This window comes from Phalaenopsis equestris, unplaced genomic scaffold (genome assembly GCF_001263595.1).
Source record: "Phalaenopsis equestris unplaced genomic scaffold, ASM126359v1 Scaffold000192, whole genome shotgun sequence".
In the NCBI taxonomy this organism is placed as follows: domain Eukaryota; kingdom Viridiplantae; phylum Streptophyta; class Magnoliopsida; order Asparagales; family Orchidaceae; genus Phalaenopsis; species Phalaenopsis equestris.
This window is the reverse complement of record NW_018164634.1, coordinates 546,172-559,334: the sequence shown is the minus strand read 5'-3', so window position 1 is coordinate 559,334 and position 13,163 is coordinate 546,172. Positions and strand designations below refer to the sequence as shown.

The window sequence follows — 13,163 nt, the reverse complement described above, 5'->3', positions numbered from 1 at the left end:
AAACCTTGCCGAGAAAACATTCAATACTTCTCCCATGATTTTCTCTCATCCTTCCCCGTTTCAGTAAATTTCGACTTTTGGATGCCTCAGTGTATCCCGTGCTCCTAGGTAACATTCACCCCCACCCCTGTCTGCTGAAATTTTTTCCGGTTCTACTAAACCGCTGCACAAGTAAAGCGGTCATGCTTTTAATCGGTGACCGCATCAGTAAAGAATTATATCAGTCGCGCACTAGCCGAAGTATACTACCCTTTTATGTCCTGACTCACGGACTGCTGGATCGCTGCGTTGTTGGTTTAAAGTGACCAAAAGAGGAAGCCGAAACTCTTCTCCGCCCGAAGCTCCCGTCCGGTGCCTCAATGGCGGTAACCCTGCATGCTGGAGCTGCGATCTGCTTCTTTCCGGCTTAGAAATTTCTGTCTCAGTGGGAGTTTTCTTTTAAAACACGGCTGGTGTTTTCCCTAACCATAGGCTCGTAGGAGGAACGGGCTCATCTGCGACTTTGTTGTTCGGTGACAATGGCGGAGGTAGCAGAAGGAAAAGTGGCGGGGGAGGGTGAGAAAAAGAAGCTGGAGCAGAGTCTGGCTTACTACGAACTGTTCTCTTTCGCGGACCGATTCGATTTGCTGCTGATGGCCGCCGGAAGCCTCGGCGCAGTGGTGCACGGCTCTGCCATGCCGGTATTTTTCCTCTTTTTTGGAGATCTGGTGAATGGATTTGGAAAGAATCAGACTAATCTCAGCAAAATGACCGATGAAGTGTCTAAGGTTTGTTCCCACTCCTCAGTTCCCGGATCTCCGCATTTATGAATCCTTCTGTTATGCTGCCCTACTTACATTCTTTGCTTTTTAATCTTCTAGTACGCTTTGTGCTTCGTCTATCTCGGGCTAGTTGTGTGCGTTTCTTCGTATGCAGGTAAGAGCCACCCTTGTCTGTTTTTCCCTCCATTAAGCTTTGTTCTAATTGATTTGGTTCATGAGGACGGAGGTAGGTCGAGGAAGACCGAAAGAGCCGTGTCCTCTATCTCCTTCCTCCGTCTCCTTTTCCTCGTTTGCCCCATGGTTTCTACTGCCGTCGCTTTCGCCGTGCGCTTTGGCCTTTTTGTTTTTTTCCGTCTTTGCGGTACTCTCACCAGATTCTCACAGATAGACGCTCCTGTCCGCGATGCTATTGCCTTTTCTACGAATAGTCTTCGGGTGAACTTACCGTTTATTTTTCTCGATGCCTGCAGAGATCGCGTGCTGGATGTATACCGGTGAGAGGCAATCCGGCTCGCTGAGGAGGAAGTATTTGGAGGCTGTGCTGAAGCAGGATGTAGGGTTTTTTGACACCGACGCTCGGACGGGAGATATCGTCTTCAGCGTCTCCACGGATACCCTCCTCGTTCAAGATGCTATTAGCGAGAAGGTAAGCTCACTCCTGTGTTATATTGGCGGAACTGATTGATTTTATTTTCTTTTGACTTAGTGACCTGCTTTCAGGTGGGCAATTTCATTCATTATTTGTCGACCTTCCTCGCTGGCCTTGTGGTGGGCTTCATATCGGCATGGCGGTTGGCTTTGCTGAGTGTGGCGGTGATACCGGGGATTGCCTTTGCTGGCGGGCTTTATGCCTACACCCTAACCGGACTCACCTCAAAGAGCCGGGAGTCATATGCCAATGCTGGAATTATCGCCGAGCAGGCATTGCACTGAAAACTTGAGCCACATTTTCAATTAGTTCTTCACCGATTTGATCAAGTTCTGTTAAATGTTTGGATAGTAGAATGATTAGGGGGGTTTTTTTTTGGGTAGTTTTGGCGAGAGATTTGGTTTTGGTTGCGGTCAGTAAACTTTGTCCGTTCGTTTTTCCTGTTCATTTGTTAGACGATAGTTGCGGGAGACTAATAACGGTGGAAATTATGTATTCACGAACTTTAGATTTTTTTTTTAACGCTAACTTGGATTGGCTGCCTCAAACTGTTGGTAATTGTACGCATTGCTGATTAATAGCCCAATATTTTGCTTTTTTATTACTATTTTGTGGGCTAATATTACTAAGATGAAGAAAATGCGAGTTTCAACAAATAACTTGGCATGTATACTAATTTTTAGTTGGTTTCTGGATATTTGAACAGCATAATGAATTACTTAGATTTTTTTGATGCAAATTGTAACTCCATTAGTGTCTGGAAAGTGTATGGATGGGATAGCTGTACAGTACTGCTTCGATCATCATAGGTGGACAAAGTTCTCTACTAGTCTGTTTATTTTACTTCTCGTCCCCAGTACTGTTGGAATGCACTTTTAAAAGGTTTAACTGATTGGAACTAAAATAGGGAAGCATTCCATTACATTAGACTATCATCCTAGTGACTCGGCAACATTTTCAAAATAGTATTGTTTAACTAAGTTAATGCTATGAAGAGCATATTAAAACATTAGGGGATAATAATAGGGAAACAAAGTTTATGTAATGTTAAAATACCGTCATTAATTTTAAAGTGTGCAAAAACTTGATATATGCCGGCTTACATGTCTCATCTTGAAGCCTTTTCCCTTCTTCTTCTTGGACTGATTTCCTTCCCCTTTTTGGTCTTCTTGGTCTTTTTCTATCTTCCTCCTTGTAGTGACCTCTCCCCTCTACAAGCCTATCTTCTTCCCTTGTAGTAAACTCCTCTTTATTTCCTATAAGCCTCTCTAATCTATTTATAGATGATGCCCCCCCAAGTAGACCACAGAAGCTCACAGGGAAATCATAAATAAGCCATCGCCTTTGATTAATCAATTGAGAGTCATATATAACAGAAGCATTCCATTACATTAGATTACCGTCCTAGTGACTTGGCAACATTTTCATAACAGATTGTTGAGTTTTCTCACGATAAATTTTTTGTCTTGTTTAACTAAGTTAATGCTATGAAGAGCATATTAAAACATTAGGGGATAATAATAGGGAAACAAAGTTTATGTAATGTTAAAATACCGTCATGCATTTTAAAGTGTGCAAAAGTTTGATATATGGAATGCATTTTTATAAGGTTTAACTGATTGGAACTAAAATAGGGAAGCATTCCATTACATTAGATTACCGTCCTAGTGACTCGGCAACATTTTCGAAATAGAATTTTTGAGTTTCCTCACGATAAATTTTTTGTCTTGTTTAACTAAGTTAATTCTATGAAAAGCATATTAAAACTTTAGGGGATAATAATAGGGAAACAAAGTTTATGTAATGTTAAAATACCGTCCTTAATTTTAAAGTGTGCAAAAACTTGATATATGCCAGCTTACATGTCTCAGAGTTCCTCTTGGTAGCGTAACTGCTACCCAGAGATTTCTTATTATTACACAATATTTTCTTGAATTTATCTGCTGGAATATGTTTATATTTTCTTGAATATCTTCAGACATATATTATCTTACCTAGGATTTATAATGAATTTTGAATGTTGTGATAGACAGAAACACTCATGGATGCACACTTGTAGGCTATACAAGAACATATGTATACATCTATGTGCCGTGGATTATAATAAAACAGGACGTGAAACCAATCTTATGATTTTAATTTTGTTCTTCAAAGTAATGATGCATATCTTCCATCAATGCTGTTGTTTGTTGTGATATTTTCCCATTTCCTTTGAAGGCATACTTTTTTATGGATTGTGGCGGGGCTACTTGATTTGCACAGAACTTAGTGTTGACTTGGGTTTAATATCTTTGTGTTATAGTGCCTGTATCTGCTAATCAAGTTTGAGTCATAGCCAATTTCCTATGGTTTCTAATTTTTCTTTTTGGACTTATAAATGATTCCTATTGTTCGTGAACAATGCAAGCAACAATGACCTCCTTGACCAATTTTACTTTGTTGATATGTAGTGATGTTAATAGAAAAGTTCATGCTATTACATTTCATGTTTTAGTATATCCATTGATAAATTGTAGTTCAACATTGCTGAGGTATTGAAATTTAATATGGGTATTAAACACACTTTTGTCTTATAAATTTATGGTAGACCTTGAAAACATTTCCAGAAGCTTAATTTCTTTTAAACACATTCCCTCTTCTATATGGTTGCTCAAATTGTTATAAGATCATTCCAGCTACCCGATTAATTTTTAATCTTATCTATTAATGTATCCCTTATCAATTTAACTCATGATATTCCCTGTTGTGGGTTTTGTTGATATTAGGAAATACAAATAATATTAACTAATAACATTTGCTTTTTTGTTATGTTTGAATTATGAACTTTCATTCCTCTTAATGTGTTTTGGGGTTGTGTTTTTTGATGTAGACGTGTGAATTTTTATGTTTTATTTTTTTTTTAATTTATTTTTTCTGGTGGCTCACAGGCTATTGCTCAAGTAAGGACCGTATACTCATTTACTGGGGAGAGTAGGACACTAAATGCTTACTCGGAAGCAATACAGTATACACTTAAACTGGGCTATAAGGCAGGGATGGCAAAAGGCTTGGGGATTGGGTGCACATATGGAATTGCTTGTATGTCATGGGCGTTAGTGTTTTGGTACGCTGGTGTTTTTATCCGGAATGGACAGACTGATGGAGGAAAGGCTTTTACAGCAATATTTTCTGCTATCGTTGGTGGAATGTATGCCCCTTAATGTTCTTATTATTGCAATTCTTCTGCACTTCCAATCCTCCTTTCGTACACATTTATTATGCATGAATCGCAAAATCAATAGCTATTTCTCACTATTCTTTTGGAATTTATATCTACTGCAGCCTCTAAACATTGTTTATATGGAATGTATTTTATGTGCTAATTTTAGTTGGCTGATTAATTAAGCTCATAAAACATTAAACTAATGCTTCTCTTATAAACTTTTATGAATCCTGTTTCTGTTGGCATTTTCACTTTTTAATTAATCAAAACATTAAACATTTTAATACTATTATTTTATTCCAATCATTTTAGTGAGAAATACTCGTGCTAACACAGGAGCTTGGGTCAGTCATTTTCAAATCTTGGAGCATTTAGTAAAGGGAGAGCTGCAGGCTACAAACTACTGGAGATAATTCGGCAGAAGCCTTCTATCATTCAAGATCTTACAGATGGAAAATTTTTGGATGAGGTTCATGGAAATATAGAATTTAAAGATGTCACATTCAGTTATCCATCACGGCCTGATGTTATTATCTTTAGGGATTTTTCTCTTTTCTTCCCTGCCGGGAGGACAGTTGCTGTTGTTGGAGGTAGTGGATCGGGTAAGAGTACAGTTGTTTCTTTGATCGAAAGGTTCTATGATCCCAACCAAGGTAATATGATATCCCCGTCATTTATAAATCATCTCAGATCTGGTACTGTATTGTAAAGTCTGTTTCTACTGCAGGGCAAATTTTGCTTGATAATGTGGACATAAGAATACTGCAATTGAGATGGCTTAGGGACCAAATTGGTTTGGTCAACCAAGAACCTGCATTGTTCGCAACTACCATACTGGAAAACATACTCTATGGGAAATCAGATGCAACAATTGTTGAAGTTGAGCAAGCTGCAACCGCGGCAAATGCTCATAGTTTTATCGCACTGCTTCCAAATGGCTACAATACCCAGGTTAGTGCTGACATATCTTTAACAGTTTAATTTCTTTTAAAGATATATTAACAGCTTGGAGCTTATTTGTCAACGCTACAGAAATTTATCTATTAGTAGGCTTCACAGCTTTACTATTTCTGATCAAAACCAGATAATCTTACAAGGTGAAGTTCATGTAATCATAGCTAGTGCTATAAATGAATGGAAGGTTCTCTAGTTCCTAATGGCATCCTACCAGTTATTAAAGAAGAAATCCACTCAATTTTATGAACATGTGATTTGATGCTGATCATAAATTGTGGTTATCCTAATTTTCTCTACTCAGAGCATTACCTCGTGGTTAATAATTCGACGAAGGAAGTTTTTTTATAGGCTTGCCGTCAAGGATTTTCATACTAATTGTGTCGGTGATTATTTTTATTTGTCTATTGGATTCAAATTAAAGTAAAAAGTACTTGTAACGGTCTCTATTCCAATATAGGTGGGAGAAAGGGGAGTTCAGCTATCTGGTGGCCAGAAACAGAGAATTGCTATTGCACGTGCCATGTTAAAAAATCCCAAGATTCTCCTTCTTGATGAAGCCACCAGTGCCCTTGATTCTGGCTCGGAGAGCATCGTCCAAGAAGCACTAGATCGCCTCATGGTTGGTAGAACTACAGTGGTTGTCGCTCACCGACTTTCAACCATAAGAAATGTTGATACGATAGCCGTCATCCAACAAGGACAAGTTGTTGAAACTGGAACGCATGAAGAATTGATTGCTAAGGGAAGCACTGGCGTGTATGCCTCTTTAATTCGTTTTCAAGAGATGGCAAGGAACAGGGACTTTGGTGCTCCATCTACTCGTAGGTCTCGCTCATCACGCCTGAGCCATTCTCTTTCTACCAAATCTATCAGTCTGCGCTCTGGAAGTCTGAGGAACTTGAGCTATCAGTACAGCAGTGGAGCTGATGGCCGCATAGAGATGGTTTCTAATGCAGACAATGATCGCAAGTATCCAGCTCCTGATGGATATTTCTTCAAGCTTCTGAAATTAAATGCTCCTGAATGGCCTTATGCCATCTTGGGAGCTGTTGGTTCAATTCTCTCTGGGTTCATAGGTCCAACATTTGCAATAGTGATGAGCAATATGATAGAAGTGTTCTATTATCCTGATCCCAATACAATGGAGAGGAAGACTAGGGAGTACGTCTTCATATATATTGGAGCAGGACTTTATGCAGTTGTTGCTTATCTTGTTCAGCATTACTTCTTTAGTATTATGGGGGAAAACCTCACCACTAGGGTTAGGAGAATGATGCTTGCTGGTAATTAGGATATCCCTTTATCTTCATTTCTTCTGTCTTAGTTCTTTTGAAACTAGTAAGGCTCAAACAGTATTGTGATTGCAGCTATCCTAAGAAATGAAGTTGGATGGTTTGATGAAGAGGAGAACAATTCCAGCCTTGTTGCTGCTCGTTTGGCCACTGATGCAGCTGACGTGAAGTCTGCAATTGCAGAGAGGATTTCCGTGATACTTCAAAACATGACCTCACTCCTCACATCCTTCATTATCGGGTTCATTGTTGAATGGAGAGTGGCGCTCCTCATTCTTGCAACCTTCCCTCTCATTGTCCTTGCTAACTTTGCACAGGCACGAAAATCTTATCTCTTTTAATTCATTTGAATTTTTTTTTTCTATTTTTTGAGCATGAGAATGAGATTTTTTTGGAATAATTTATGTTTTGGTCATTAGCATTTTGATTTAATGGTTTACTCTAGTATAACCTCAAAAAGACGAGAGGCTTGGTAAAAAAGGACTTAAATGTCTTTTATTGTGGGGCATATCTACTTGGGTTTTGTGCTGCTGTTTTCATGATAGGCAAGCCTTGAGTCTTATTCTGTCAATAAACTTACCTGTTTTGTAACAATGCTTTTATTTTCTCCGTGCTATTGGTTCAACTGGCTCGAACTCAATACCTACGTGAGAGAAACTATCTTCTCGAATCCCTTCACGGGCCATTCGTTCAGATACATGCATTCCTTAGGGTTCTTTGTTATTACACTGCAGCTGTCTCAGTGCAGCAGATAATAAACAAGTTGAGGCCCACCCAAAGTTCCAGTATTCTGTCTTTTTATAAGATTTGTGCTCCCGTGTAGAATTCTGAGTTTGAAAAGCATGAGAGCAAGTAAAAAGTGTTGAACACAAGTGGGGAATACTTCCAGGATGTGTCCAAATGTAGCCCTTCTTTTTTTATCCTTTGGCCTTAGAAAAGGTCACATGCTGGCTCAGAGATACTTTTTTGTAACTCCTTGAACTAACTTTTAGAAAAGTTTACTGTGTCCTGCTAATTATTTACTATTGTCTGTTTCCATCTGAGCGGTACAGAACAGTTTTGTGCCTTCACTTTATTGAAGTCTCTTCGCTCAATTAGTGGTATGGATTTCTGTAGTATAATTTTGGCGATAGTAGCACTGTATACCTTTTTTCTTGCTAGATTAGGCTATATTGACTGGTTAAATTAATTTTTCTGATCCAAGCTATATATGCATAAGCCATTCTACCATAGGAGTACGATTATTTTTATAATGGAGGAACTAGTATGAACACCATTCTTCAAGCTTTACAGGGATTATTATGCTTATCAAAAGTTCGTAGTTCTTTTCCAGGTACAAACCACCGAGATTATGCAATATATTCAATTATTAATTGTTGTTTCATTTAATGTTTTCTCAGAATTTAACTTCCTGAGCGTTTACCACCCGCATATACTTCTTGCTTTTTCTTAATAAAAGCTTCATTTAAACACCTAGATCTGTTATGCGATTAAAATGACACAATATTGTTGTTTATTCTTGAGCAATGGCATGCGATTATACTGACTGAGGTTGGGACAAATGCTTCAGCAACTTTCCTTGAAAGGTTTTGCCGGGGACACGGCAAAGGCACATGCCAAGACCAGCATGATTGCAGGGGAAGGTGTGAGCAACATTCGTACAGTTGCAGCTTTCAACGCCCAAAATAAGATATTATCCCTCTTCCGGCTAGAGCTCCGAATTCCCCAGCGCCACAGCCTCGGCCGCAGCCAGACTTCTGGTTTTTTCTTTGGTCTTTCTCAGCTCGCACTTTATGCCTCTGAGGCCCTCATACTTTGGTATGGTGCACATCTTGTGCGGTCAGGAGCTTCTACTTTCTCCCGTGTCATAAAGGTCTTTGTTGTTCTCGTTGTCACTGCCAATTCTGTTGCTGAGACTGTAAGCCTTGCTCCTGAAATTGTCCGTGGCGGAGAGTCCATTCGCTCGGTCTTCTCCATCCTGAATCGCAGCACTCGCATTGATTCTGATGACCCTGATGCAGAGTCAGTGGATTCCATTCGCGGGGAAATCGAAATCCGGCATGTTGATTTTGCTTACCCATCCAGACCAGAGATCCCCATCTTTAAAGACCTAAACATCCGAATTCGTGCAGGCCAAAGTCAGGCCCTTGTTGGTGCTAGTGGGTCTGGTAAGAGCTCTGTCATTGCACTCATTGAACGATTTTATGATCCTACATCAGGGAAGGTCATGATTGATGGTAAGGACATCCGTAGATTAAACCTCAAGTCCCTGAGAATGAAGATCGGACTCGTGCAGCAAGAGCCTGTGCTGTTCGCAGCATCCATCTTTGATAACATAGCATATGGAAAAGACAATACATCAGAGGAAGAAATCATAGAAGCTGCACGAGCGGCGAATGCTCATGGTTTTGTTAGTGAGCTTCCGGATGGGTACAGGACGCCGGTTGGCGAGAGGGGCGTGCAGCTATCAGGGGGACAGAAGCAGAGGATTGCAATCGCAAGAGCAGTGCTCAAGGATCCAGCAGTGTTGTTGCTGGACGAGGCAACAAGTGCTTTGGATGCTGAATCTGAGTGTGTATTGCAGGAAGCCCTGGACAGGCTGATGAGGGGACGCACAACGGTGCTGGTTGCACATCGCTTGTCAACAATCCGAGGAGTCGACTGCATTGGGGTGGTGCAGGAAGGTCGAATCATTGAGATTGGGAGCCATGCTGAACTTGTGGCAAGGCCAGATGGGGCGTACTCTCGGCTTCTGCAGCTGCAGCATCATCGTATTTGATATGTATTTGATCTTTTGGACTGGTGCTCCGTATCTGGATTAGGTTTTTATTCATGGGATTTGGTTTTTGGATGAAACTGACCAGATTTTTTTAGTGGAATATGATTAGAGATGCAGTTTGGGCTTTGGAAAGAAGGGAGTTTAGCGAAGCTTAAAATCGTCGTTCAACTGGAATGAGCTTCTTTAGAATCACTCACTTCAATGCTCTTACAATGTATTATATAATGTATGAACCTTGGCTTTGGTCCTTTTGTGATGAAGCAAATGGTTTTCTTATGCTCTAGTGAGTTTTCTACGATTACTGGTTTTTTTTTTTTTTTTGCATTATTTGATTTTTAATTGGTTTCATGCATGATTGGTGTACATATTTTAGGATTGATTTCGCGGTTGATGGTGCGCCGTTTGGTTATTATTGTGGTCAGATTAAGCTTATCCTGATTATCGATAAAAGGATGCTGAAAAGTTGTGGTTTAATTCTAAAGCAGACATGTTAACGTTAAATTTAGTAGCTAATACTATCATTTTACTGTTAAATAGCTGGGTTTGCTCGAAGTAGGCTAAAGCAAAGGGATTTTCAAGTCCATTATGGTTATGGATATGGTTTTTGGATCAGTGAGGAATAGAATAACTGGACAACAACGCAAGCTTAGCAAATTGGAGTCCAGTGATTTTGATCTGAGCTTCTGGCTTGCAACAGTTCATTGCTTTGTAATTATTCAACCTGTGGATGTTGATTGATTTATTATTGTTTTCGAAAAACGCCAAAAAATCTTCTTATAGATGTAGATCAAGTTTGAAAAGAGCGAGAGAGAGTAGTCGGTGAAATTTAACTCATACTAGTTTTATGTGCTTTACCAACCAAACTATATAATTGAATCTAGGTTGATATAGTGAGTTCTCCGAGTTTAAGCCTCCGGTCAGTCTGAGAGTATTTGAGGTGAATTTAGTAACTTAGCTTTGGAGGGTCAAATTATGTTTAATTTGTGAGCAATATGTGTGATTTGGCTTTGGGCGGCTTAAGAGATTAGACGACTTTTGGCTTGATTCATAATTATAACTCAGTTTAGCCAAGTCCCATAATCTCATTATAATTTGATACTTAAATTCAAATCAATATGAATGTACAAATGTAATAATTAAGACCCAAATAGATATCATTATCATAACTAGGATGCAGAACCATCGATGTGCCAGTCTTTTGCTTAGGGTAGCTTCTATATTAAATGTATAAAATTTCTTTATGAAAACTTTTGTTTTTTTTAATTTTTTTTTCTTTTGAAAATTTTGGCAGTATGTTTATATTTATAACAAATCTTTATTTACATCACTTGGTTAGATATTTCATAAGTAAATTTAACGTTTTGAATTTTAAAAAATAAATAATATGCATTTTTTTTCTCAATTCTAACAGAATTTTGTTTATTAATGCAAGTATCGTCAATGTCCAATTGCTTCTGCACCCTATATCACTTCTGCTATTATCACTCTTTTATTAGAGGACACATCAGATTGAATTTTATCACAAACGTACACCACAAATAAGATTTTGAATTCAGAATCACTTGCAAATGTATGTCTCGCTCGCCGTGACTTTTGTAGTGCAACTTAATGTAAGTCTCCTGGGGTCACGGGTTCGATCTCACCTGAGTGCATCTGCCTTCCAATGAATGATCGAGTGGTTAGACACATGAGAGTGGTCAGGGGCTTGGGGTTCGATCTCACCTGAGTGCATCTGCCTTCCAATAAATGATCGAGTGGTTAGACACATGAGAGTGGCCAGGGGCTTGTATCATAGCCCCCGACCATTTTTTTTATAATATATATATATATAATACTTTTTTTCTAGAGTCATTTAGAACTTGATCATGATTTTAGGTCCTCAATCATCTCGAACTAAAAAATTCAACAAAGCAATCATTAGAAAAATAAGGTGAAAAAAAAAATCCCATGCTCATGAGCACATCCCTTTTTCAAAACTTTATCAAGCGTTCTTGATAATTTTTTCAAAAAGCGATCAATATAAAATTAAAACAAATTTATTCTTGAGATTCCTTGTAAATTAATCCTAAGGAGGGTCCCTTCTCTGCATAAAACTTGCAGAATTCATTTTTGGTTCATGGAGTGTATTCTTCAATTTGTAGAAACGTGACGTGAGGCTTCCGCTTCCCTAAGCTTATGGCTTACTTCACATCTTTACTTTATTGACTCAATCGTCGCTGTTGTTATTACAGTTTCTTTACATTGATAGAATCTATCGCTGTTGATTTTCCGAGCCAAACTTCAGACACCAATAAAAATGGAGGATTTTTTTAGTACTTAACACTCGTATCATTTCTGATTTTTTTTAATATATAAACAAATACAAATTATAACTGCACCAGTTACTTTTTTTGGAAAATAAAAACCGACCGTTATTACAGTTTCTTTACATTGATAGAATCTATCGTTGTTGATTTTCCGAGCTAAACTTCAGACACCAATAAAAATGAAGGATTTTTTTAGTACTTAACACTCGTATCATTTTCTGATTTTTTTTAATATATAAACAAATACAAATTATAACTGCACAATAACTGCACCAGTTACTTTTTTTGGAAAATAAAAACCAACCACATAACTGCACCACTAACTTTACTCAAATGACTGTTTTCCTAACCGCCTAAAATATGAAAAACGTGCAAAAACATAAACAATTTATGGAGACAACTAGATTAACTCAACAATCTCCTCCTTAAGTTTGTTGTCCTTCACTGACGATTCACACACCAATTTTTCCTCTCATCTCCAAGAACTTCAATCTTGTAAGTGACTTCGTCAGAATATCAGCACACGCAAATATGTTGAATTTCAATCATTCTAGATTCAACAATCATTCCGAATTTCAATCATTCCAGATTCAACACAATCTCTAATGTAGTGGAATCGGGTATCAATATGTTTGCTTCTCTCATGGTAAACTGAATTCTTGCTCAATGCAATTGCGGACTGATTATCAATCTTCAAAACTACTTTCTTAACTTCGATTTTTAACAAATCTGTCAATAGTCGTCCCAACCACACTCCCTGACATGCTGCTGCACAGGCAGTGATGTACTCCGCTTCACAGGAAGATAACGCAATTACTTTCTGTTTTTGTGAACACCAACTAATAGGACTTGACCCAAGAAAAAATATTAAACCTTAGGTACTTTTCCGGTCATTAGTATCACCAGCTATATCACTATCTGAGTAACAGATCAACTCCGAGCTTCCTTTCTTCTTCTCATAAACACAACCGAGGTTTAAAGTTCCTTTCACGTACCGCAATTTGTGCTTCAGTGCGGCCATGTGCTCTGTTGTGGGTTTTTCCATGTATCTACTCGCCATGCCAACAGAGAAGGCCAAATCTGGGCGCGTGTGCAGTAGATATCTTAAACTGCCAACAATACTTCGGTACAAAGTTGTTTCTACATGTGGACTTGTAATTTCCTTATTCAGTTTTAGACGAGGTTCCATCGGAATTTGCGAAGGGTTGCAATCTTTC

The 13,163-nt window shown here is 38.6% G+C and overlaps 1 protein-coding gene across 1 annotated transcript; it reads left to right on the top strand.

The window, feature by feature from the left end:
- Positions 1-249: 249 nt before the first annotated feature.
- On the top strand, positions 250-9,916 carry LOC110022486 (ABC transporter B family member 19). Its single transcript, XM_020721448.1, has 10 exons — positions 250-767; positions 861-915; positions 1,232-1,407; positions 1,482-1,682; positions 4,338-4,597; positions 4,949-5,265; positions 5,340-5,563; positions 6,027-6,852; positions 6,937-7,178; positions 8,432-9,916. The coding sequence occupies exons 1-10, from the start codon at positions 519-521 to the stop codon at positions 9,638-9,640; spliced, it is 3,759 nt and encodes a 1,252-aa protein (XP_020577107.1). The 5' UTR covers positions 250-518; the 3' UTR covers positions 9,641-9,916.
- Positions 9,917-13,163: the final 3,247 nt, after the last annotated feature.

What these genes read in the sequence shown, in the direction of transcription:
- LOC110022486 (XM_020721448.1), top strand. Translation starts at nt 519, where the DNA reads ATGGCGGAGGTAGCAGAAGGAAAAGTGGCGGGGGAGGGTGAGAAAAAG. An exon ending in TGACCGATGAAGTGTCTAAG is followed by an intron (nt 768 to 860) that starts GTTTGTTCCCAC and finishes TTAATCTTCTAG; the next exon opens with TACGCTTTGTGCTTCGTCTA. An exon ending in GTTCTATGATCCCAACCAAG is followed by an intron (nt 5,266 to 5,339) that starts GTAATATGATAT and finishes TTTCTACTGCAG; the next exon opens with GGCAAATTTTGCTTGATAAT.